The 25,166-nt window shown below is 44.0% G+C and overlaps 1 protein-coding gene across 15 annotated transcripts in view; it reads left to right on the plus strand.

Annotated features, from left to right (window-relative positions):
- MAP2K5 (mitogen-activated protein kinase kinase 5) overlaps positions 1-25,166 on the plus strand; it is a 123,120-nt gene that overhangs the window by 62,906 nt on the left and 35,048 nt on the right. For 7 of the 15 annotated variants that reach the window (XM_064389337.1, XM_064389338.1, XM_064389340.1 and 4 more), the window contains exons 16-17: positions 2,070-2,141; positions 12,835-12,864. In XM_064389337.1, coding sequence (XP_064245407.1) covers positions 2,070-2,141; positions 12,835-12,864 — 102 coding nt within the window. Of the gene's footprint in view, positions 1-2,069; positions 2,142-12,834; positions 12,865-13,706; positions 13,779-14,578; positions 14,597-17,407; positions 18,789-25,166 lie in introns of those variants that run through there. The other 8 variants (XM_064389346.1, XM_064389345.1, XM_064389336.1 and 5 more) reach the window with 6 other exon arrangements.

Raw genomic sequence — 25,166 nt, forward strand, 5'->3', positions numbered from 1 at the left:
TGTTCTGTGTTAAAATCACTTTGCTACTTGATTGAGTCGTTTGTTGTCATCAAATTTCCAGGCAAGCCCTCAAAAAATAATGAAGGTCATAAGCTTTGCTTCACCCACTTGGCAGGCTGGCAGTGAATTTGAAACTCTTGAAGAAATTGAGGTTGTCTTTGAAAAAAAGAAAAGGTTTTTTGATTTTCGGGGTTTCTTTTGAAAAAAAAAAACAACAGCTTTTTGATTGAGAAATTATAATTTCCAACCAAAACACATTTCCTTAAAATAATTTCGTCAGCATTTTATATAGAAAAAAAAATTGAATGAAAAAATAATCAGTTCTAGAAAATTTTAAGAGAAAATACCTTGGGCTGTGTATTTAGAGTGATCCGTGTGTTGCAACCTTGATGCGTCTATTATTCCCATTTTCCTCTTCTTTTCTCTCCTTTTAAATGCATCTTTTGTTTAAAAAGCTGGTTTCTTTGCCCTTACCTTTTGTGAAACCAAAATTCCTCACTGAAATTTGCTGTTTAGAGCTTGAACTTTAAGAATAAACAATTTAAAATTGCTCAGTGTGAATTAAAAATCTCATTTGGTAGCTCAGGAAGGGTCTAAAAAATGGGGTGGGTGTTAGCACCTGGCTTGGGCCAGGTTAGCACATCCCATATCACATTAGAAAATTACTTTTGGCTCCACATCTGCACCTTTGTGAGGATATGTCTAAGTATAAAAATATGTCACTATAAAAATATGTCAGTATAAAAATTTATCAGCTTAAAAAAATCACATGATGCTGTTAAAAACATTTCTAAATGTGGTGACTAGGTTAATTATATTCAATGAATTAAAAAACAATAAAGATTTTGGGGTCACTCACAAGTGAGATTTGGTCAATTTGGTGAATTGTGGGTTTCATTTGGGATTTTGGGAGGTTGTTTTTAGAGGGAATATGGGCAGCAGTGTGGATTTTATTTAACATTCACGCTGCGATAAAAGCTCCTGACCTGGGAGTAGCAGCACAGGGTAAACATCCAAAACCACACTGGAGTGGCACTAATTTGGGAGTTTGTTTTCTAACAAAGGTCTCTGGATTATTAAAGAGTGAAAATCCTTTGTAGGTGGCTGGGCCAGACAGGTGCATTAACAGCACAGTGGGGAGAGGAGTCTCAGGGAGCCTTTTATTGTTGCATTTCATGCTGTACTTGACCTTGGAAATGCTTAAATTGTAGCTTTCAAGTAAAAACCAGCAGATATTTTTTACAGCACTCAATTTCATGAAGCATTAAACCTGCTATTAATAGTTTGGAACAGGGTTTTTTTTTTTGTTGGGTTTCTTTTTTCCCTCTACAGGTCAAAAAGCCCAAAATTAAGAAGTATATAAAATAAAGTTGCCACCATGTGGTGATTCTTTTGGCTTCAGTAACTTGGCTTTTTAACTGTGCTTATTCCCCAACCTCTGGACTCCACACTGGGAATTTTTTCCTTGCTGTGGTGCCTGGATTTAGGGAGGGAAGTGGAAAATTGCATTCTCTCAACTTGACCTTGTGCTTTGCTCATGTGCACGAGCCCTTGGCTTTTCCCTTGGATTAAACAACCCCAGCACAAATCCAAGGCCAGCCTTGCAAGGTGCATGGACCCAGATTTTCCTGAAGAATTCCTGAATTTTCCTGGATTTGCTCCCTGCCAGGGAAGCTTTGAAGCATCTTGGTGGTTTTTGGTGTCTCCACTTCCCATGGGGCAGCTCCAATCTCTGCTCTGGGGGTGGTGACAGAGCCCAGGGGAGGGCTGGAGCTGGGCCAGGGCAGCTTGAACTGGATTTTAGGAAAACTTTATTCCCCCAGAGGGTGCTGGGGCACTGCCCAGGCTCCCCAGGGAATGGGGAGCTCCAGAGTGTTTGGACAATGCTCCCAGGGTGGGATTTTGGGATACCTGTGCTGTGCTGGGCCAGGAGCTGGAATTTGATGCCTGTAGGTCCCTCCCAACTCAGAATATCCCAGGATTGTGTGATTTCCCCCATCCCTTGCCCTGGAGCAGGATCCCTGTCTGCCTGCAAGGCTCAGGAGTTGTTGCTCTGCTTTTCTCCACAGCCTGAGAGGATTTCAGGAGAGCAGTACGGGATTCACTCGGATGTTTGGAGCCTGGGGATTTCCTTCATGGAGGTATGCAGAGAGCTCTCTAGTTAACTCCTACATCAAAAATAACATCAAAATAGTCAATTTAACCTTGGTTTATTCTTTAAGTTCCCTGCATATTCATGTGCTGTTACCTGTTGCTGATTTGGGCTGTATTTAGAATGGGTTTGTTCATTTGAGGTCTCAAATAAAAGTCCATATTGGGGTAGGAAGTAGGACCTGGTGTGTGGAGGCTTTTTCCTTTTTCCTTTCCCTTTCATTTTTTTTTTCTTTCCCCTCTCTTTCTCCTCGTATTAAGGTGAAGCTGGACATACCTTTGAGTGAACTGTAACCACTATTTTTAGCAGAAGATGAAGTTGAGCAGTCTCAGTGCTGGCCCTCTGCATCTTGGCACATTTCACCTTTTGCAGCCCAAAATGGAACCATTTTTATATTTCCACCCATTAAATTCCTTGCCAAAACCCTTTTAACCAAAATGTAGGTGGTGAGTGCTGAATCAGTGCTTGCAGATGTGGGAAATCAGTGTCCCTGGGGCCAGCCCTGAGTGGCAGGGTGACACAATTTGATGTGTCCCAGGGCAGGCAGGGAGGGCCCTTCATTTCTTTCCCTGCACATTTGAATGGTTTGTGGTGCTGGAGAGCCCTCCCTCAGGATTTTGAGAGAGATACAGACCAAATTCATTCTGTAAATAATTCTAGCCAAAAAAGGGCTGAGGTTGTACTCCAGGAAGACTTTGTGGTGGTGTGGCTGATAAAAAGAGTGATATAAGCACAGGACTTTTATTTATAAAGCATTTCCCAGTTCCTTTGCTGAATTAAAAGCTGTGCCCCAGCAGCTCAGTGATCCACCACAAGTTATTTGGAGTTTATTTTAGGCTTGTTAATGGCTAACTTGGCTGCTCATCAATTCCACGTGCAGGCTGAATTTTATTGGTGCAACTCCTTTCATTTGCATTTCCTCCTCTGGTGTTACACCTTCCCAACTTTCCTCTCCCTCCCTTCCCACGGGTTTCTCCTGAGCCAGATGTGCAGGAACCAGTTTGGGTCTGGGTGCTTTGTTAATTGGTTTGTCAGCTGCTCCTCTGAGACCTCTCCCACCAGCAGCAGCTTGATTGAAGTGCTCTGAGTGATGTTAAATGATGAAAACAAGGACAGTGCCTTAGAAAAATGCCTCCAAAAAGGTGAAGAAGGTGCTCCAAGAGCCACACAAGGTCACTGTCATTAAAGTAACACCCTATTGACGTGGGGATTGGGAGTGGAGACACTCTTGTTGCTGTTAAAAAGGGGAGCTGCTGTTTGCTGTAGGATTTTAAATCATCTGCACTCAGTGAAGTCGTGCTCCAGCCCCACACCTGGGTGTTAGCAGCATGTTAATTTAAAAGAAATATCTGGGATTGAGGCAGCAAGGGCTGTGCTGGCAGGTGAGGATGTAAAATTGTCAGGAAATCTTCTCATTTTCTTTAATGCTCTTCCGAGCCCTTAAAACCTCTGGAATTTCTTTGCTGCCAAGCTGGGTGTGATGAGAAGTGGGAGTTATTTGGGAGGTTGAGGAAACTGCCCCAAAAAAGTTGGGGGAGAGAGGGGAAAGTTTGGGATGGGAGTCCTGCCTAAGCTTTGAGAAATGGGGAGTGTTCATGTTCCTTTGAGGCAAGAGGGGTCTGAGGGTGCTCAGTCATCTCCTCAGAAATAAAAATATAAATTAAAAATTAAATACAAATATAATGAAATTAGATATGCAGCCATATCATCATCATTATAGATTATTACTATAATAATAATTATTATCATTATTATGATCTTGTTACTTCTTTTTTTTTTGAGTTTGCCTTTCTTCCTTCAGGATTTTTCTAAAGGGAATGAATTTAATCCCTAACCCAGGAAAACTGTTGAGAAGTGTTCCACCACAAATAGTTTGTGTGTTTCCATGAGGTTTCCCCGTGTTTTATTTAAGTGCTCTTGGCTTGACAAAGCAAGTTCAATTTAAACCCGTGCCATTGCTGTCACTACACTGACCACTGTGTCAGCATTTTCATTTCTAAAAGCTGTTTTTCAGGGTTTATAACTCAGCCATGAAACACATCCAGGCTGGGCTGGGCTCTGGAACCCATTCCCTCTCTCCAAGAGCCGTGTCCTGCACGGGAGGAGAAATTAAATTGCCCAATATTTCTTGTTTCTCTCCAATATGACTCTGATCCTAGCTGTAATCCACAAGTGAACTTTCAAGCATCCAGGGGAGGATAAAATCCATCTGGCTGGGGTTTAATAGCAGCAGCAAGGCTGGCGTGGATGGGTCTGGAGCAGCCTGGGGTGGTGGAAGGTTCCCTGCCCTTGGGAAATGAACTTTAAGGTCCTTCCCAAGCTGCCTTATCCTGGGATTCTGTGGTATTTATCATTTTATCTCCAGATACAGTTGGTGTTACATTTAAATTCAGGAAGTGAAAGCAATTTGCTGATGCCCAAAACCAAGTAAATTTTGGAGGTAGAAGCTCCTGTCCTTGGCTTTTTCCCCTCCTTCTGTGTCACGTCCTGGTCTCTGCTTTCCACTGCCCTCTGTGTTCCAGGTCTCCTTTACTGAGATCATCCCTGTTTTCTCCCTCAGAGAAGAGGAATTTGTGCATCAGTTTTAATAATAGTTCTTATATATTAGTTCTTAATACTAATTCTTTAGTATTAATTCTGAAATTACTAGTTCTTTAGTATTAATTCTGAAAACTCCCAGACTGAGGATTTTAAGTGTTTGGTGACCAGAGTTCTCAGGAGCTGTGTATTTGCAGGAGCTTTCAAGGGTTCTTAGCAATCTCTTAAGAAGCCATCAGGCGTTTTCAGTGGTTGTGTGCATTCCCAGACATAGAAAAATCAGGAATTACCCACCCAAAGTGCCTTCCCTCGGTACTTCAGGCACACCTGGGCACTGTCAGAGTGCTGGAGCTCAGACCCTTCATCCCACTCGGGCTGGGGGCACAGAGGGAGCTGCAGAAGAGCTCACTCAGCCCACAGGGAGGAGGAGGAAGGTGCTGCAAGAGGATGCTCCAAGGAAAGCAGCTGTGCTTGGAGGTGCTTCTCTAAAAGCTCTTCAGTCTCAAGGGTGTTTGACTGCATAAAATGGAGTCAAGTCTCTGTCAAGGAGGGGAGGTTTCAGATCTCCTTCTGAGCAGTCTGAGATGTGGGATCAGTTACGTCTCAGCAGCTTGGGGGTGAGGGTGGTTCCAGGTCAGGATTGTGAGCTGACCTGGGGGAGGTTCTGCAGGATCTCACTGCCCCGGGGGTGCTCTCTGAGGTCACCCCTCACCTGGACCAGCCCTGCTCAGGGACAGGTGCCAATAGCTGCACTTGGTGCTCTTCAAGGTCTTCTCCAGCATAAAGGGTTCTGTGATTGGAGGTGGTGAAGGAAGGATCTGAAACCCAAATCTTGGTGGTACAGCCTGGTTTTTGGAGTGGTCTGGAAGAAACAGCCTCGAGGTGTACCGGTGGGGGAAAGGTAGCACCTTCCCTTCAGGATTAAGGAAAACAAGGATGTAAAAAAAGCTTCTTGTTGTTGATGTTATTGCAAGGAGCCTCACCTGGTTGCTGTCAGGTTTTAGGGACCCTAGTGCTGTGATTTTGGTGACTTGGTGGCAACTCCTTGTGCCCAGCCAGGCACAAGGATCTGTCCCGTGCCCAACCCGCTCAGCAGCCCGAGTCCTCCTTATTGAGGAATATTTATGGAGCCTCAGCCATTCCATGTGGAATGATGCACTTCACAAACTCCTTCTTGGGCAAAAAAAGCTGCCCTATATTTTGATTACTTCATTCCCTGGAGCTGTTTGGGGTGATTTCTCCCAGCAGAGCCCGTTCCCTCTGATTCCTCTCCCACCTCCATCACCCACCAGGGTGGGGCCAGACCATGTCCAGCCTGCTGCTGGTGGGACTGGGAGTGGAGGGAGCAGTGCCTGAGGGTTGGGTCATGAATTAATAATTGCAGTGTGCTGGGGGAGGCCCTCACACGAGCTGCAGCCGGGGAAGTTGCCTCGCAGAGCGCTATCAATCACTCAGTGACCAGAACTTCCAGTAATTAGTGTATTTTATGGGCCTGTGCTTCAGTGACTCGGAAGCACATATGCTCCACTCCCAGCTAAACTTAGCCAGAGTAATATTCCAGGATGATTTATCCGCCTGCTGCACTGGGATGTAACCCTATATTAGGTGAAGATTGTGAACTAAGCTGCAATAAAGTGGAAGTTTAGGTACAGTTTGCACGGGTTGAGACCTCGATGGATCATTGTTGCTCAGCAATTGCTCCTAGGCCGCTGTGGGCAGGGAAATAAATAATCCAGTTCTCCACCCAGGCTGAGGGGTGAGGGGACAATTAAGGGATGACATCAGCTCTGGGTGTTTGGAATGTGTGTTTTATATGTGAGGTTATTTAATGGTTAGAACAGAAAATATAGTATGTATATTTTTACATGTAAGTGAGGCCCTGGCACAGAAGCTGTGGCTCCCCTGGATCCCTGGAATGTCCCAGGCCAGGCTGGACAGGGCTTGGAAGCAGCCTGGGGTAGTAGAAGGTGTCCCTGCCCATGGTAGGATGGATTTGAGGATCTTTAGAAAGTCCCTTCCCACCAAACCATTCCAGCATTCTATCACTCTATGTATTGTTTCCTATTCTTACTCTGTAGTTTGTACTTTTAAAGAGTCAAAAAATCAGGCCTTTTCCCATGATTTAATGGCCTGTCCTGGCAGATGAGCAGAGCTGGAGGAGAGCAGGAGCTGAGCTGCGTTTCCACCAGCACAGCCACGTTTAATCCATTTCTCCCTTTTTGTACCGAATTTAAACCCAGCAAACAGCCAAGCAGGAAGCCTCTCTGCTCGAGCAAGGAATCAAATTAACCCTCCTGGAGCACTTGTGGAGATTTTGCTCCTGACAATTTGCCTGGAAAGCCCTGGCCCACCTTTGTCCCTTCGGAAAAGGCACTGCCATTCCCGGTGTCACCTTTGAAGATGCAGCAGTAAAAGCCTGCTAATATCCAGGATTTGTGGCCAGGCAGAAATGTGCAATTTAACCCTGATTGTCTGCAGCCTTGAGCTGGCAGTGCATTTGCTGTAGTTCATATTTAAAAGAAATCAAAGTGAAACTAATTATCTTTAATTAAGGCGAATTAGGCTTTGATTTTTAATATATTTCTTTTTTACGCCGAGACAGAGCTGGAGCTCATCTGCTCAAGCCAAGGAATGTCCCAAAGGTTATTAGGGCATTTTTCTGGTGGTGGTAATAACCTTCCCCCCTCCCAGCCCTGGCCACCAACAACAAATCTGTCACTTCATCCGTCTCCGCTGCCGCTCCTGCCCCTCCGCAGGGGTCGCAGATTCCACAAGTTATCAGCTAATGGCCTTATACATTAAAAATTGAAGCTTTCCTCACTCCCAGGCCTTGCAAGGCTTTGTTCTTAAGCCCCAGACACTTTGGAGTGCAGCTGCAAACTATAGGCAGAAGATTAAATTAATTTGTAACTCTTTTTTTTTCTTCTTTTTTTTTTTTTTGTCGGGGCCCTGCATTACTAAATCCTGCACATTTAATTGAAACCCTACTTCAAGATGCTTTGTGTTTCTGTTCCTCTTTGTTGTCAGTTTAACCTCAGAAGCACTTTAACTCTGCTAAATTGCTGTTATATCCTTCTGGATTTTTTTTTTTAAAAGCCTCCGCAATAAGAGGACAGCAGAATTGATATTAGGAGGAGAAGAAAAATCTTGGAGTAGTTTTTGAGGTATTTAATATTTATTAGGGTCCATACCCTGCAGAGTTTCAGGTGATTTGAAGCCCATCTATCTAGGAATGTATAAATTGGTCTTGGAATGGAATTCCACCTGGGGAATTTTGTGTTATCCAGTAGTTAAGTCTGCTTTTGGAAGTTTGAGCGCGGCGGAGTGGCGGCTGCCTTTCCAGAAAATGAGGGTTTAACTGCAGTGCACAATCTAAATGCAAAATCCTGGGATGGAAATTTAATTGTGTAAAATGTGCACGAGGTAATTAAGAACAAATTTTAGAACATTTCAGACTATAAAGTCCTCCTTCAGCTCCATCACTGGCGATATTGCCAGCGCTTATTTTCAATTTGCAGTTATGCTGAGAAACATGGAATGTGCCTGAATTAAGAATAAAAGCATCCCATGCTCTCCAGTGTAACTGTAAATTAAAAAACAACTTGCAAAACATCGACAATAATCTAAGTGGGAAACTTTATTGCCTGAGTGTCCTGAAAATATGTTTTGAACTTCCTTCCCTCAGCCACTTCCAAACAGGATCCAGACAGAGCTGCTGCTGTAATTTTATTCACAATGTGCAGCAGGCAAGAAGAAGTGAGCTAAAGGAAGTGATGTGTAAGGTGGGGCCTTTCTGGATTTCCCTTTTCAGTTCTAAAATGGCAAATTACATTATTTCAACAAGAGATTTGAATTTTGGGTTCATTTATCTGCGCCTTAGGAGTGTTTGAGAGCAGGTTTTAGTTACTTTCCACTCCTGCTTCTGGTCTCAGTCCAGAGGTTCTTCCTGAATCAACACTTAATCATTTGAAATTTTGATTTTTTTAAAATCAGAAATTTTTGGTAGTTTGGTAAAAGTCAGCATACACACGCCCACTGCACCTCTGTTATTTCATAACCTGGGATTATTTCTCATTTTGTCAAGCACTGGTTTGAAATCTGCTGGTGCATCTCACCCATCCATCCCCAGGCCAGGCCTTGGGGAGGCTCTTTCTCCACACAACCTCCTGAGCTGCTTGTATTGCTCCCCTGAGCTACCTCTGTGTTTAAAAAAAATAATTGTTTTAGAAAGCACACACCCACACCCCAAAAAACTCCTCATGGAGCTGCTCTGAGGTGAAACAGGGTGAGAAAGTGTTTTAGTAACATAATTGTTGGTGATTGATCCCCTTCTTGCTTCTGTTTCCACCCCATTCTGCCACTGCAGGTCACTGCGCTTTTGAAAGTGAAGGTTTTTACAGTTCTTGTGTTGGAAAAGAGCTCAAGATCATCAAATCCAGCCATTGAAGGGATCCATGGGGAAATGGGAAGCAGCTCCCTGAATTCCAGGCATTCCCTCCTCAGTATCCAGACATAAAACACTGATCAGTTCCCAAACCCAACCAATTTAAACTGGAATATTGTATTTTTGTTAGGATACCTCAAAAGAGTTGCAAGTTCCAGAGTTTCATCCTTTACATGCAGAGAAGTTTTGGACAATTAATTCACGTGGTAGGTTTCGGTTTTTCCCTCCTTCACTGGGCTTGTTCCTCGTGTTCCTGTGACTTCCTTGAGACAAACAATAATTTGAAAATCCCTTTAGTGAATCTCCCATCTGTTTGTTGTTTGGGTTTGTTTTTTGGGTTTTTTTTTTTGGTCTGTCTTTAACAGTGACACTTTTTATAAATCTAAATCTACACCCAGAGGTCACTGGTTGGCTGAACTTAAACCGTTTTACTTAGTAAATTTAATTAAGAAAATACAGTGCAACTCATAAGCAAATGAGTTTTTCCTAGTTTTAAACCAAACCACCCTCTCGAGTGCTGATTGCCTCGCTCGACCCCTGGTGATACAGAAACAGGCAAAATTAAAAAGGACATTAAAGCTTCATTAAATCTGAAACACATTTAGTACAGTGACATATCTGCAGGCTATTTCGGGGAAGATTACAGACTCTTTGCTAAGTTTCTTAATTTATAATACCTTGACAATGTTGCAGGCAGGAAATCTGAGCAGATGGATGCAGTGGTGGTGCAGGGGATGCAGAAGTGGCACAGGAGCTGGCCCTGTGTGTTTCAGCTCTCAGCTTCACTGAGAAGTGTTTCCTTTTAACATCCCCCAAAGAACTTGTTGCTGATGCATTTTGGGGTCCTTCAGTGCCCATTTATTCACCCTTTATTTGTGTCTGGCTCTTTCCCCCAGTTTTTCTGCTGCCTTGGGGCCCCTGCTGAGCCTGGAGTGGTCAGTGGGAATGGAAATGCTTTATTTGGAGTCATCTTCAATGCAGGGGTTGTTTTTCTTAAATAACATCTGCAGAAAGATGCTCTGTGCACAGAACCATTGCTATCTGCTTGTTCTGTCTGGAGTTTCTCATTGTTGTTCAGTGAAAAATCAGAACTTACTCTGCTTCTGGTCGTGGAAAACTGTCGGGCTTTGATGGGTTCATTTCTAGGTTGTCACAACAGCACAGCTGCTCAGGATCTCAGATTTCTGCTTGAACAGGAGCGTGGAGCTCCCAAAAGAGGAGAAGGTGGGAAAGGATGGGGTTTAGTAGCCCCACCAGAGAAAATGAAGGGTCTTTGTTGGACTCTGTAGCAGAGCCTACCATGAGAGTGACCCAGGCGACTTTGCTGAGGTGGGAAAGATCAGAGAATTCCAAAATGGTTTGGGGTGAAAGGGACCTTCAAGATCATCTGGGCAGGGGCATCTTCCACTGTCCCAAGCTGCTCCCAGCCCTGTCCAGCCTGGCCTTGGGTACTGCCAGGGACCCAGGGGCAGCCCCAGCTGCTCTGGGCACCTGTGCCAGGGCCTGCCCACCCAGGGATGTCCAACACCTCACTGCAGCTCTGTCTGTGCCTTGGCCTTTCCTCAGCAGAGTTTTGTGCTGCCAAAAGGCTGAAATTTCACCTCTGGGCAGCTGCAAGTGATGCCTTGGGAAGGCTGACCTAGAACAGAGACTGGACAAAGGTAAAGAGTAAAGCAGGGATTTGTTACAAGGATCTTCTCCATGGGTGCACCTTGGGCAGCAGCAGAGCCCAGCCAGGGCTGCCCCCAGGATGAACCCAAATGGCCCCAAAATGCACGAGGGTCACGGCTCTGTCCCTGGGCTCAGCTCTGCTCCATGTGCACACTGCAGCTCAGTGTCCAATCCCACTGCAGCCCCTGCAGTCCCATCCTTGTTTTCCTCTCTTCATCCCACGGGCTTTGTGCTCCTGGGCTGAGATTTGGATCATCTGTCCTTGGTGCCCAGCTGGAGCAGGAATTGTTTTGTCTCCCTGCTCTGTGCACAGCTCACCATCCCCAGTGTGGAGCCCAGACCCACCCACTAAAGCAGCACAGAACCTGAAATACAGAAAATCTAAACCTGAGGCATCAGTGTGGCCAGCTCAGGTATCCCCAGCCCAGGGGGCAGTGCCAGGGCAGGGCTGGGAGTGCCTTTGCCCAGCCCTGCTGTGGGTTTGTCCCTTGGCATGGGTGACACGGTGGCTCAGACCTTCAGCACTGCTGCTCTTGCTCAGGATGGTGGGAATGGAATGAGTTTATCCTGGGAAATCCATGGTTTCTCTGCAGCCATAGCCTCAGGGCCAGGCCTTCCTCTGCAGTTGGTGACAGGAGGATTCTCAAAGGTTGTGTGGGCTGTAGGGAAGCTCTTGGCTCCCCTGTGGCACACCTAGAAAGACAGAATAGAGCTGCTCTCAATGCCCTGGGTCAGCTCAGGGTGTGCCAGAGGAAGTTAAGTGTGAATATCAGGGGAAATTCCTTCATGGAAAGGGTTTTCAAGCACTGGTAAAGCTGCTGGAGTCACATCCCATTTAACAGCTTTGTGGCACTGGGGGACATGGGCAGTGGTGGCCTTGGCAGTGCTGGGGATGGTTGGATTCGATCTGAGAGGGTTTTTCCAAAAGATTCTGTGATTCTAACCCTGAAAACCTTGATCCTTCACTCAACAGTAGACAAAAAAACTCCAAGCAGCTGCATTTTGCTGGAGTTATTTCCAGGGTTTCCCAACGAGTGGGAGAACCTGCCTAGTACAAAGAATTTCTCTTGGAGTGTTCATTAGTTATGGCCAGTGGAATATTTTTACACAACATCCATAAAAATCCTGATTTTGGGACTACTCTGTAATGCCTGAATTAACTTACAAAGCAGCAGGAGCAGCAAATGCAGTCGATATCCTGGAAAAGTGGATCTGGGGGAAGGGTGAGGGCTCTCCCCACATCCCACTCAGGTTTGTCACCAGCAGGGACACCAAGCTCAGCTCTGTAACCCAGATTTTACCCTGAGCCAGTTAAGGGAGGACTTTGGGAGTTGAGAGCTGCCTGCTCATCACAGATAATTACCAGCAAAGGGCAGTGCCTTGGCCTCCCTGCTGAGGCTGAACTGGTTTCGTTTCCACTCCTGGGGAACCTGGGCATCCAACGGTGGCACTGAGGGAGACACAAGGGCTGGAGAAACCCAGAAATCCTGGGAAAAACGAGGGGTGGTGGTTGGGAAGGGCCCATTCTGAATACAGCTCTTTGTGTCTGCAGAATCCCTTTTTGCCATTTCAATTTCTGCCATGGTGAGAGTGGAGAACTTTTCTCTCCTGAAGGAAATGTGCACAAATTTGGGCATCAAAGGGTGGCACCGAGAGAAATAAAAGGGCTGGAGAAACCCAGAAATCCTGGGGGGTGCTGCTTGTAAGGGGCCCATTCTAAATACAGCTCCTTTTGTCTGCAGAGTCTCTTTTTGCCATTTTCTCCTGAGAGTTGGGAATATTTCTCTCTTGAAGGAAATGTGCCTGAATTTGAGCATCAAAGGGTGGCACTGAGGGAAATCCCCAGAAAAACCAGGGGTGATGGTTGTGAAGGGCCCATTCTAAATACAGCTCTTTGTGTCTGCAGAATCCCTTTTTTGCCATTTCCCCGATTCCGACCATCGTGAGAGTTGAGTACTTCTCTCACTTGAAGGAAATGTGCCCTCCATGCAAATCTCTATAACTAGACAAATATTATTTCCTTTCCCAGCTTGCTCTTGGGAGGTTTCCATATCCTCAGGTAAGATTGTTCATTACTGCTGTTTGCCACTGTGACATTCATTCCTATGTATGAAGGTGCAGAGAGCAATTGTGAACATTTGAGCCACATACAAATAAATCTGTCCTGTTAAATTGAAAAGTGGGAGCTGGAAGGAGTCATTTAGAAGTCTCTATTGATTTTTTTTTTTTCCTTGCCCCCCTCTTTTTCTCTTCTCCAAATTCTGTTTTCTTTCCCTGGAGACAATGAAAATTATGATGATGTTAGTCTTGTTAATTTTGTTGGGAGATTAAAAAATAATCCAGTCTTTACAACATTTTTTTTAAAAGCAGGAAGGTGTATCTGCTCCTTTCCTTATAATTTTAATTTTTAATTCTGATTTTGAATGATGGTACAATGGTCTAAAATCGCCTCAAAAATAGAATGTGAATGGAATACTTAAGAGACCTTCAGATTCTTCCTTTGAAGAGGACCTAATATTCATATTTGATGTAAATACTGGTATTTTCTAAGTTTCCACCTGAAGCTGCTGGTACAACTCTTTCCATCTCTGGTGGCAGGGGTTGGGTGGATGCTGAGCTCTGCATCACCACCAATATTTTACTTTTTACACTTAAAAACCCCATGAAGCTCTGAACAAAACAAATCCAGAACTGGCTTTGGCGATTACTTGAAATTCTCATCTCGAGATGGATGTTAGAATTCACAGGAACAAACTGTTCAGCACTTCCTCCAATTATTCTTTCCGGAGAGAGGGGGGAACGAAGTGAAGTGTCCAGGGACAAAAATGAATTATTTGAATGTGGTTTTTTATGTTTTCATATGTTTTACGAAGACTGTTCTCTGCATCTTGGTCTCTACAGCTCGCAGTGCCTGGAGGCATGTCTGATTTAAAGGTGGTGTTGGTCTGTGCTCTTTAAGCATCTATTAACTTGCTATTATTATGCAAATAACTGTTGTAATACACATACTAATTTATGCATGGTTAGATTATGCAGATGCCTCACAAACATGGTTATTGAATAATAGGCTGGGACTCATTCCCTCTCCCATTTTTAGAAGCTGTTTTAAGCAAATTCTCCTGACACTTTTACAGACTTGGGAAGGTTTTGCCTGGGTGGAAATATTCTGATTTTTCACTTTTTTTTTGTTTCCTCTGCAAAAGAGAATAGACTTGGAATATTTTATCTGGATTTTAAATGTGTTTTTGGAGGAGAGGATTGGAAAAGAAACTCTTGTGTTGAAGAGCCCTCCATGCTTGGGGAGCTCTGAGGCTCTCAGTGGTTGTGTTTAGGAGCTTTATAACCTAAAATCCAAAGTTGTGAGGGGACAATTCAAAATAAACCTGATGGACTGGTCAGAGCAGGGAGAAGGAGGTTGGAACGTGGACATTCCATGTGGTTCCAGGCAAAAATGCCTCCCTGAACTGGGAGCAAACCATGATTGCCAAGTTTAAAGATGCTTTTTGCTGTTCTAATTAAAAAGCAGATCGGGTTTGTGAAAGAATATTTGGCAAGGCAGTAGTCCATGAAATTGTATATATTTTTTAATGCAAAACAGTCGAGGAGGTGAAACTTTTAAAATGTGGCTATTAAGCTTTTCAAGCAACTGCTTTTCAGAAGGGATTTTATGGGAATTTATGTATTTTAGGCATGTGCTGGGCAGGAGAGCCCTTAGAAACCTTCTTTGGTTAGGGGGATAATTAATAGGGGGTTTTTAATCTCTGTTTTCCTAGTAAGGGCCTGATTCTGCTCATTCCTTGAGAAATTCCTCCTCGCTTCAGTGGGGTTATTCAGGGGATGAAGTTAATCACACGTCTGGTTCTGAATTTGTCCCTAAAAACCTCCAAGTTGCCTCCCTGTGAAAATGGAGAGTGTGGCCACGTGAGTGAGAACACCTGAAATTTCCTACAAATGGATGTTTGTCTCCAGCTGCAGCTGCAAAAATGTATTTTTTTTCTTTATTTTTAAGACACAGACAAATGGTGTGTGTAAATTCAGTTTAAATGAAGAAGATTTATAGGGGGAAATCACTGCAGTGTGGAAATTCAGGACATCCTGCAATCTGCCAGTAAAACTAAAGGATGATTATTTCATTTTCTGGCCTTTAGTAGAATATTTTCATGGCAGGACTTCCCACTTCTCATTTCCCACATCTCTGATAAGTATTTATTTTATAAGTGTTTATTTTGCTGATTTATTAATCATTATTAATCTTTACAATTAAGTCTTCTCTTGAAAGCACTTTGAGCTGTGTTAGTAAATTCCTTACAGGTGTGTTTAGAGTTAATAGATATTTATTACCTCTAATTATATTTTTCTGTCTCTGTATACAGAATAAAATCTTCATAATCTCAATATACAAATATAATCTTCATAACCAGCCTCTAACAGCAAAAGAGAATGGTCTGAGCAGGGAAATAACAAATAGGGATGCTCAGAACTGACTTTTCTGCTCTAAAAACTTTGCACAGGGAACTCCTAAGACTTAAAATGGAGTAAATATCTGAATTTTTGGTGCGTTTCATTGTTTTGTTGTTGGTTTTCCTGTCATGGTCTTGGAGTGTGCTTTTGTAAAATGTAAAAGTCCCTTTTGAAGCGGGAGGAACGATGCTTGTAGGATTTTCCTTGGGTACAAAACTAACTTTTTAAGGGCAAATTCACCCTGGATTTATTTGCATCACTCAATTAATAAGAATGATGCAGGTGCTCACAAATACCCTTGAATTGAGTTATTTTCTACATAAACATTAAAAAAATAAAGGAAACCCTTTTTCCAAGGGTGCTGGTCCATTACCCCTCCAGCTTTTTAGGGATGGCACACAAGGAAAATGAGTTTTAAATTTTCCTTTAGAAGTTTCACCTTAATTTACATTATTTTGATTTTACATAAACAACTGAAAAGAAGAAGAGATACCCCAAAAGGCCACGGCACCTCGAATATTTAATTAAATTTGAGATTTGAACCCCGAAGATCCGACCAAACCTCACAGAGAATCCCAGAGATTGAAATCCCACCAATAAAACCACGGTGGGGGCAATGCCTTGCTTAATGATAATGCAGTTTAGGAGAAATGAAAAGAATTGCCCACTAAATATTCTCGGCTTGTAGTGAAACTTTATACAAAGCAGGGTGTGAAAAGGATGGTGCATCCATCAGGGAAATATTCCAAAGGAGCAGGCAGCACTCAGCTGCCCAGCATCCAGCAGCTGCAGGACCACCACACTTCTACATTTAGAAAAACACAATCCCAGCCTTCTCTTAATAATTCCTATGAAAACGACCTGATTTATTATTTTTTTTTAAAGGAAAAAGCACCAAAAATATTCCCATCCCTCATTCCCCCCCCTTCCCATCCTGCTGCTCCCACTGCTCCCCCCCAAATCTGAGCAAATACTGCCCCTGGTATTGTAAAGCTTTGAATGTTTTCACACCCCATTAATTTATTACTTCTCTTGCCTCATCTTTAAAATTTTTTTCCCCTTTTTTTTTTTTCCTCCTTTCCTTTTTTTTTCCCCTCTCTTTTTTTTTTGTTAAATTCCGACTCCCCGCTGCTACAGCGATTTTCATCTTGTTGTTAATTTTCCCTGCTCCATATGGAGCTCCAGACATTTCACCTGGAGGCTGTACTAGATTTTGCTGTAGCGATCGCACTTCCGGAGGCCAAAACTGTCATTTAAGGTTCCCGGTGCATCTGTCTACGCCAGGCTTTTTTTTCTCTCTTTTTTTTTTTCCTTCCTTTTTTTTTTTCCTTTTTTTTTTTCTTGGCACCGGGAGAGTGTGAATAACAAATTGGATGCACCTGAGATTCGGATGATTAGTGTGTTTTGTGGAGCTGGGGCGACTTGTAAGCAGATCGCTGTAGGGATGGGGAGGGCTAAAGAGGCACCCCGGGTGAATCCCCCTTTTTCCACGCGGGGGGAAAAAATAAAAATAAAAAAAAAGAAAAAAATCGGGAGCATCCCGGCACCAAATATTTCATCCTGCCTTGTCATTGATTAGAAAAGAGCCTTTAATTTCATTTCACCCCATGTTGTGATTAATTTGCATTCTTTGTCAGAAGTTAATGGAGTTTTTTATGGTTTGCTCTGAAATCCTTGAAGACGTCGGAGTTGATCTGATGTTTATACAACCGCCAGCGGAATTTTTGCTGTTTGATTGATGGAGAGCTTGATGTTATTCCAAACGGCTTTTTAAGCTGTTTTTAAGAATTATTTGAATAAAATGCGAGCAAGATATTGTTATAACGGCGGAGATTATCTGTTAAAAATCTGTTTCAAATAAAGAACATGATAAGTAGGAAAAAAGAGATCAAAAAGACAGGAGGAGTGATGGACGCGGGAGATGATATTTGTTAAAATAGATCAGCCAAGGATTCAAATAACTCTTTTCAAAATGCACTGGGAGCAAGAGACCTTAATTTAAGGCTCTTTTTTATATACAGAGTTTATTTTTGCAGCAGGAGAAATAACAGGAATAGATTAGGGAAGAATTTAGTCATAGTTGGATTTTCCCCTTGATTTTTTTTTTCTCCCTCTCAGCTTTCTCCCTTTTCTTTTCCCAGCACTGTGAGCACAAACTGGGAGAGACAAGGCTGTCAGAGCTGGTAGTCCAACAAAATGATGACATATCCCTGGTCTCAAGGAGGAGGCATCCTTAAATCCCACAGCAAAAGGAAGCAGAAGTGGATAATAGGGAATTTTACAGCCCAGGAAAGCGCTCGCTGTGGACCTGCCGTGGCTTTGCTTCCTGAGAAAACATAACAGGGAGGGAAAAAAAAAAAAAAACAAACCAGTGGAAACAAACAGCTTTTTGCTCCTCCTGGTAGGGAAAGGTTTGTGCTTTTCCCAGATCCCGGAGTTTGAAAAGCCTGGGAGGGACAATGCAGAGGGATCCGGGCGGGATGCTCAGCTGGGTCCTGCTGCTCGGGGGCTGGGGACAATGAGCCTCCCCCGGCCTTGGGACACGGCTCCTTCCTCCAGCAGGACACCTCGCCCTTTTTCAGATTATTAGCATCATCATGATCACTGTTATGCTTTTATTTCTGGTCCCAAAGCTGAGGGGTTTCACAAGGTTTCATTTTTCTCCTCTCCTCGGCCAGCTCTGCCCTCGCCGCGATCTCTGCGCGTGAGATTTCATTCCAGGTCCGAAAGCTCCCGTGCAGCTTTCCCCTGGAAAACGTGGATTTATTTGCTGTATCTTAGTCTGCTAAATAATTGCCTGGCTTGAAATGAAGTTGCTGCTTTCTGATCCCTGCATTAGCACGGTCTAAGGTTCTTTTTGTTCTCTGCAATCCATACTATTGACCAAATTCGGCCTGGCTTCATTTAAATGGAAGCAGCTTGTCAAGGGAAAAAATATTTAGTTAAAGTTGGGATGCGAAATAACCATTTTAGTGTTGTTTTTTCCATTGGCAGGAGCATCCTTTAAGCATTCATTTCTTTGGGGAGGATAAATTGAGGGTTGTTTACAGCATGTTTCCTGGTAAGAAAGAAATGTTTTGTCTTCCAGATCTATCATTACATCGAACCATTTAAAAGACATTAAACACTGTTCAAATGCTAATGCCAAAATAGTGAATGAAATTGTTGGGTAATATCTTAAATATGACAGATTTCTGCAAATCTTTTTGCTTTTAGAATATATTCCAGAAATCACTTGCAATATTTAAAGTAGTCTGCTATTGTTTTAAACTCTTCCTAATTTCTTAGCATAGGTTTCACATAGATCATTCCTGATAATTTACATCAGATACTTTTTGCTTTATTTTTTTTCTCCAGACAGAAATTAGTTTGAACTTGGATTTGCCTGTTAGAAACTTGCTGTAAAATTTGAATTTAGTTTATTTTTCCAGAGGTGCTTTCATGTTTGGAAAATGGAGAGATTTTAGAAAAAATGTTTAAAGGATCTGTTAGGAATCTGGAATATAAAGATAAAAATTTTATTTATTTATCTTAATCTTCATATATTTTAATATATTTTTCATATATTTGATATATTTTTCATATATAATATCTTCATATATTTTAAGTGTAAATTTAATGTTTAAATAATATGGTCAAGTGTGGAAATGGAGGTAACTAGTAAAATTTTATAAGTTTTAATATAATGATTTTATAGGAAATTTTATTATGATCTTAGTATGTTTTAACAGTGAAGTATTGGCTTGGGATCTTGAAAGGCTGATGTGTATTTTTTAATCTCTAATCCTAAGAATTCAGGCAGTCTGAGGGAGCTGGGCTCAAATTTATTCCAGGATTTCTTCTGTCTTTTGTGGAGCAAGGTGGGCTTTAAGGTCCCTTCCCGCCCAAACCATTCCAGCTTTCCAAGAAATACTGAAATGCCTGCAGGGAGATTTTTGCAGATCTAGAAGGATCCCCTGCATGAGTTGGTGGTGGAATGGGAGATGTCCCTGGAGGGCTTGGAAGGAAACTCCTGTCCCAAATCCCGTTCCTGTCGTGATGCCCATGAAGGAGTTGCCTGAATGGGACCTTAGGCCTGGATTGGAGCTTCCCTTAGGCACAAAGGCTGCAGAGGGATTTGTGTGCTTGGGGTGCCTCAGGTGGCCCTTGGAGGCCATCAGGAAATATTGCATTTGCTGCAATTTTATCATCACTGAAGACTGGTTTGGGTTGGAAGGGACCTTCAAACAGTCTCATTCCATCCCCTACCATGGGCAGGGACATCTTCCACTGTCCCAGGGTGCTCCAGCCTGGTCTAGGACACTTCAGGGATGCTGGGGCAGCCACAGCATCCCTCAGCCCAGGCTCTGTTGGCCTGGATGAGGAGCAGTTTGCTCCCAGGAGATGACCAGAGACAAGCCTGGTGCTCCTTTGCCCGTTCCCTGGGCAGGGCTGCAGCTGGGAGAGCTCAGCCTGGAGCTGTGGTTCCCCACAGTTCCTGCTCCTCAGGGCTGGTGGGGCACTCTGGAGAAGGGCACGGCAGTCCCAGGGTTTGGGCTGTGCCAGGGGCTCAGGAATGTGTTCCCCCAGGAGCAGGGTCATCTCCTCCTCTGCTGGGTGGTGGTTGCTCAGCACAGCGAGGAACCTCCAGCCCCAGATGAGGAGTGAATCATTTTGGGGTCTGGGCAGGTGTTTCCTCATCTTCAGAGCATCCATTCTTCTGCCAAGCCCATGGAAATTTGGGGTTCATTCCTGAGAGTGCAGCAGAACCCTCCGTGGGCAGTCCAGTGACACAGGAGGATGGTGGTGCCTCAGCTTGGGTAGAAAACTCCCCTGATGAGCCCAAATTTTTGTTGCTCTGGGTTACTCCCTTTCAGCCATCTGCAGTGATCACAGTTGATTTTGCAGCTCCTCAGAGGAACTGAATTTTTTTAGATGGCTCAAAAAGTGAGACATTTCAGCAATCACCATTTTACCTGTTCATTTCCAGGCCAGAAGGGACCTGAAGGGGTGTCCTCAGGAGCAGGGACAATCCTGATGGGAATTCATCTGCTGCTCTTCAGCCCTGCTGCTGCTGGAGGCCCTCAGCTCCTCAGATTTGTTCCTCTGCTTTGTTCCTAGAGAGGTTTTCCGTGCTGCAGGCTTTGAGGGCAGGTGTGAGTGGAATGAGCACGGGTCATGGATGCGGGAGGGGTGGTGGTTATGGTGTCCTTGCTCTGTTTCCAGGTTCTTTTGGCCTCCCTGGATTTCTGACTGGTGGGGTTCTCCTCTGAACGTTCCCACAGCTCCCTGGGATGCCCAGGCTGAGGCACAGGGCAGGAGGAGGGATCACCTGGGGTGGTTCAGCCTGTCCTTGCTGGACATCCCACCATGGTGTTTGTGGTTTTTTGGGAGGTTTGGACTTTGTGGATCCCTCCGAGGATTCCATTATTTTCTTCCTGCTCAGTTGTGCTCATTTTCCCTCTCCCATGGTGTCCAGTAGGTTCTCCTGCTGTTCCTCTGTTGTCATTTGGGTGACACCGAGCAAGATCTGGGTGGACAAAGCCCAGTTCCTTGTTTGGTGTCTGCTGGACCCTTCTTTGTTCTCCTCTCCCACTTTTTGTGGTGCTGGGAACAAGGCCTGCAGACAGGTTTGTGGTGATGGTTGGACTCTGTCATCTTGGAGACCTTTTCCAACCTAAATCATTCCAAAATTTTCAACAGCAATTTGCTAAATTTGGTTTTTTTTCTTTTTCCCTACTCCTGTTGACCAAGGGATGTTTTTGTCAGGGTGTTCTGGTCCTCCTCTGGTGTAGAAATTATTGCTGGGAGGAGTTGTTGTCACCACAATCCCTCCAACAGTGTGGAGTTTTCCATGCCCACTTTGTTGAATTGTGTTTCTAAACTCTGGTAAAGAGATTTCTCTGAGAAGTGGCTGCAGTTCAATGGTGGATGAAATAATCTCTTTATATAAATTTGTTTGGAGACCTCGGGGAAAAGCAGCGTAATATAATTGTAAGAATATATTTAATATTAAGGTTGTTGTGAATTGTCTTTTTTATTCTGAAATAATTTTCTTCCTTTTTTTTTTTAATGTTTTGTGACAGTGATTGAAGTTGGCCATTTGCAAAGTCCCCAGATGGGGATGAGGAAGGGTGTTTAGAACATCAGGAACAAATTAGGGGGGGGTCATTCTCATTGGTTTGGTGCTTTGACTTCTTGCAGAAGTAACAGCAATTGCAATTTTGCAAGAAATTGTAAAATATATCTGAAGATCATCCTTTAATTTCACAGGAATTGTGGAATGGTGGTGAAGCCCCCATGGAAACCAGAATATTTAGATATTCCTTTACCTTTATATCAGGGCAGAGATAAAGCTTTAGTCAGTAGGACACAATGTTAGTTTTTGCTCTTAAAACTTAACCCTCATTTGTGCAGATGAAAAATAACTTCTATCTGCTTTTAAAATCCACAGGAAAATAAATGTTGTCGCATGAAGCCTCCCTTAAAAACCATAACTGTATGATTTGTTGGTAGATGGGTTTTTCTATTAAAAAAACACTATCAGGAGCTTGAAAAGCAGTATATATGTAAAGAGAAAATTTGTTAACTGCTATGGGAAGATCTAACCCTGGGTCACCTGCAAATCTCTCAAACAAGAGCTCCAGGGCAAGTCCTAATTCCAGGGAGTAAAAGCGAAAATTAAAGCTGTAGCTGGTGACTCCTCCAAGTTACCCGGGGTGGATTCATTCGAGTTTCCTTGATTGTGCTGGTGGCTGCAATGTGCAAGGGATGGGAGAGGTCTTCTCAGCCACCTCCCGGCCCAGGGGTCTCCATGGAGACAGGAAATAACCTGATGGTCTGTCAGAAGTTGCCTTTCATAACCAGAGGCATTCATTAAATAGGAGATGAAGCAGGAGACAAACTTTGGCATTTTTAACCAACCTTGGGGGGAAAAAAGAGTGCTTTTTGGAGATTGTGCTTTCTGGAGTGGATTATCCAGGTTCTGCTGGTGTTCCGTGGCCTGAGAAATACTCTGATAATGGGGCAGATTTATTCATCATTTCCCCGTTTCTGCAAATCATGAACTGTCACATGCAGTAGGTAAATCCACAGAAAATACAAGACAGGTTCAAAAATATCAAATAGCAGAGCTATTTCTGCAGGTTCAGGCTGTTTCAGTTGCTTTTGGAAAGGTTGGAGAAGCTTCTGGGCAGGAGGTGTTGGTGGTGGGCTGGGCTCAGAGATGGCTGAGGGAGAGTCTTGGTGCTGAGAGGCTAAAAGTGACTTTTCTGAGGGGGAATGATCGTGGAGTCTTGGAATGCTTTAGTTGGGAAAGGATCTTGAAGTTCAGCTCATTCCACCCCTGCCGTGGCAGGGACACTTCAACCATCCCAGGCTGCTCCCAGCCCTGGTGTCCAGCCTGGCCTTGGGCACTGCCGGGGATCCAGGGGCAGCCACAGCTGCTCTGGGAATTCCAGCCCAGCCAGGAATTCCTTCCCAAAATCCATCTAAACCTCCCCTTTCCCACTCTGAAGCCATTCCCTGTGTCCTGTCCCTCCATCCCTGTCCCCAGTCCCTCTCCACCTCTCCTGGAGCCTTTCAGGGGCTCTGAGCTCTCCCTGGATCCTTCCCTTCTCCAGGGGAACATTCCCAGCTCTCCCAACCCAAGGTGCCCTGGGCTCCCTCAAGGTGAACCTGCCTCCAAACCCCCTCATCTCCCAGTAATGCACAGAATCCTGGCGCTTGGAGGAGGAGACAAAAACGGGGCAGCATTTTCTGAGGAGCCCTTTTGGCGCAGCTGCTAACGCTCAGGAAAGCTGCTGCTTCCCTTCCCCTGAACTGTGGGCAGGAGGAGAAGCCCCGGCCGTAAAGTTGTCTGTGCTTGCCTTTGGTTTATGGTGGTTGAAGCTGGCCCGTAATGGGAGCTGGGAAAAAAAGGTAAACAACGTGGTTTGAGCAGTGAAAAATCTGCCTAATATAAACACAGCAAAGTTCAGCCCCGCTCCCGAGTTGAAAAATACGGCTGCAGCTTTGTGGAGGGAAGGGAGGAGCAGAGCGTGGCCTCACCAGCGATTTATCCGAGGCAGGGAGAAGAGGCAATCCATCTAGCTGGGGAGTCTCGGTGGCATTGCAGAGAGGAGAGCACAGGAGCTTTATTTAATTGAGAAAATGAATCAATTACAATGATGTTGCATCATCAGATGCGAGGGAAGCGGCGGCGATGTCGTTACACCGGGTAACAGTGTTAAAAAGTAATTGAGTGTCTTAAGCGTTTTGAATCAATTCCAGGTAGTGGCACAGCCACCTCAATGCAAAATTTATGAAGATGATCTCCAAATAATTTGTTGCCATCAGAATTGTGTAATAAAGGCTGGTAACGACGTGTGTGGGAGCGGGGCCGCGGCTGGGCCGGGCTCCGGCGGCGCCGCCGGTGTCACGGGGAGAATTCCCTAACACTTGGATTTGTGTTGCTTGATTTTTCATTAGGAGGGCTGAGTGCTTTTATTAGAAATGATATTTTAAATCTTGCTCTGGAATTGGATGCAATCATACCCGTGTTGGGGCCGCTCCGTGTGACCCCACCTCGATTCCTTTCCCTGACAAGAGCTATTTTTCCAGGAAGGAAATGTGACTGATGATCTGTTTGGCTAAAAACTGTTCCTGTGCTCTAATGTAAAGAAGCTCCAAATCATCCCTATTGAATAAGCTCAGTCTATTTTGTCATTTAACATCTGGAAGTGAAGTAGGGGGATAAAAAAAAAGGTTTTTATAGCCATGGAATATTTTGCTTATTAGCAAAACCAGCAGATTTATTCTGTTGAATTGTAATAGATGGAGATTGACGATTAAAAATTATAATGGGCTGCTTCTGCCTATTTATTATTGTATTTTCCTCCTTAGAAAAAATAGAATTATACTCAGGAACTTTGTTTGTGTGCTGCTGATACAGTAAAAAGACTTGAGGTGTGTTACACCAGGTATTTCCTTGGTGGTCTTCACCCGCCTCTCTATCCCATTTACTGCTGGAAAAGTGTTCCTGGGGGATCCTGCCCCTGCCTGGGGATGGGGAAAGAGCTCCCAAAGCTGCTGGGAGCCCAGTCAGTCATCCTGGCAAAAGGGGGAGTATGGAATGGAAGGGGCAAGGCAAAGGAGCAGGGTTGGAAAAGAACATTTTCACTGAGGATCGTGTCCTGTTTGCATCAGGATTACCTTGGGCTGCCAACAACTTTGTGTGTGTTGGGGAAAAACAGGTGATTAATTACCCCAGCCATGGGAAACGGGGTGCACTGGAAAGTGCTGGGAGAGCAGCACCCCAAAATGCAGTGTTTTCACAAAGTCCCTGCTCTGTGCTTTGTGTTTCATTCTTTGTCTTGGGGTCCTGCCTTTGTTTCTGTTTTTCATCGAGGGGAATGTGGGTCAGGAGATTTTGCAGCTCTGGAAGCAGTGGGAGGGTCTGTTACTGCAAACTGTGGGTGGATTTCTCCCCCGGGTTGTTCAGAAATTCAGAAAGGCTCGGAGATAAATCTTCCTTTTCAGTTTGGAACAACACAAAGTTCACCAAACTTCCCCATCTCGTAGATGGTGATGCTCTGCTCAGAGTCCATGGAAAACTGGATAAAAAACTTGGGGAAAAGTGGAGTGTTAAAGGCTTTCCTGAGCAGCAGTAGATACTTCAACCACATAATTAAAGTTTTCTTCACAAAAAAGGGATTGTGAGCAGAGCCTGGCAGTAATCCAAAATTCTAATTTCTGACTATGATTTAATTTCAATTTTAAATAAATCGGTTTTTAATTTAAAAAGAGTGAGCTTCATAACATTAGCAATGATTGCAACATTAAGCCCAGTGTTCACAATCTAGCAATATAAAACATTATTTATATCTGAATCGTAAACAGCCTTTTGAAATGGATTATGGTTTTTCTTCCTATTCTAATACA

This window comes from Passer domesticus, chromosome 14, assembly GCF_036417665.1.
Source record: "Passer domesticus isolate bPasDom1 chromosome 14, bPasDom1.hap1, whole genome shotgun sequence".
In the NCBI taxonomy this organism is placed as follows: domain Eukaryota; kingdom Metazoa; phylum Chordata; class Aves; order Passeriformes; family Passeridae; genus Passer; species Passer domesticus.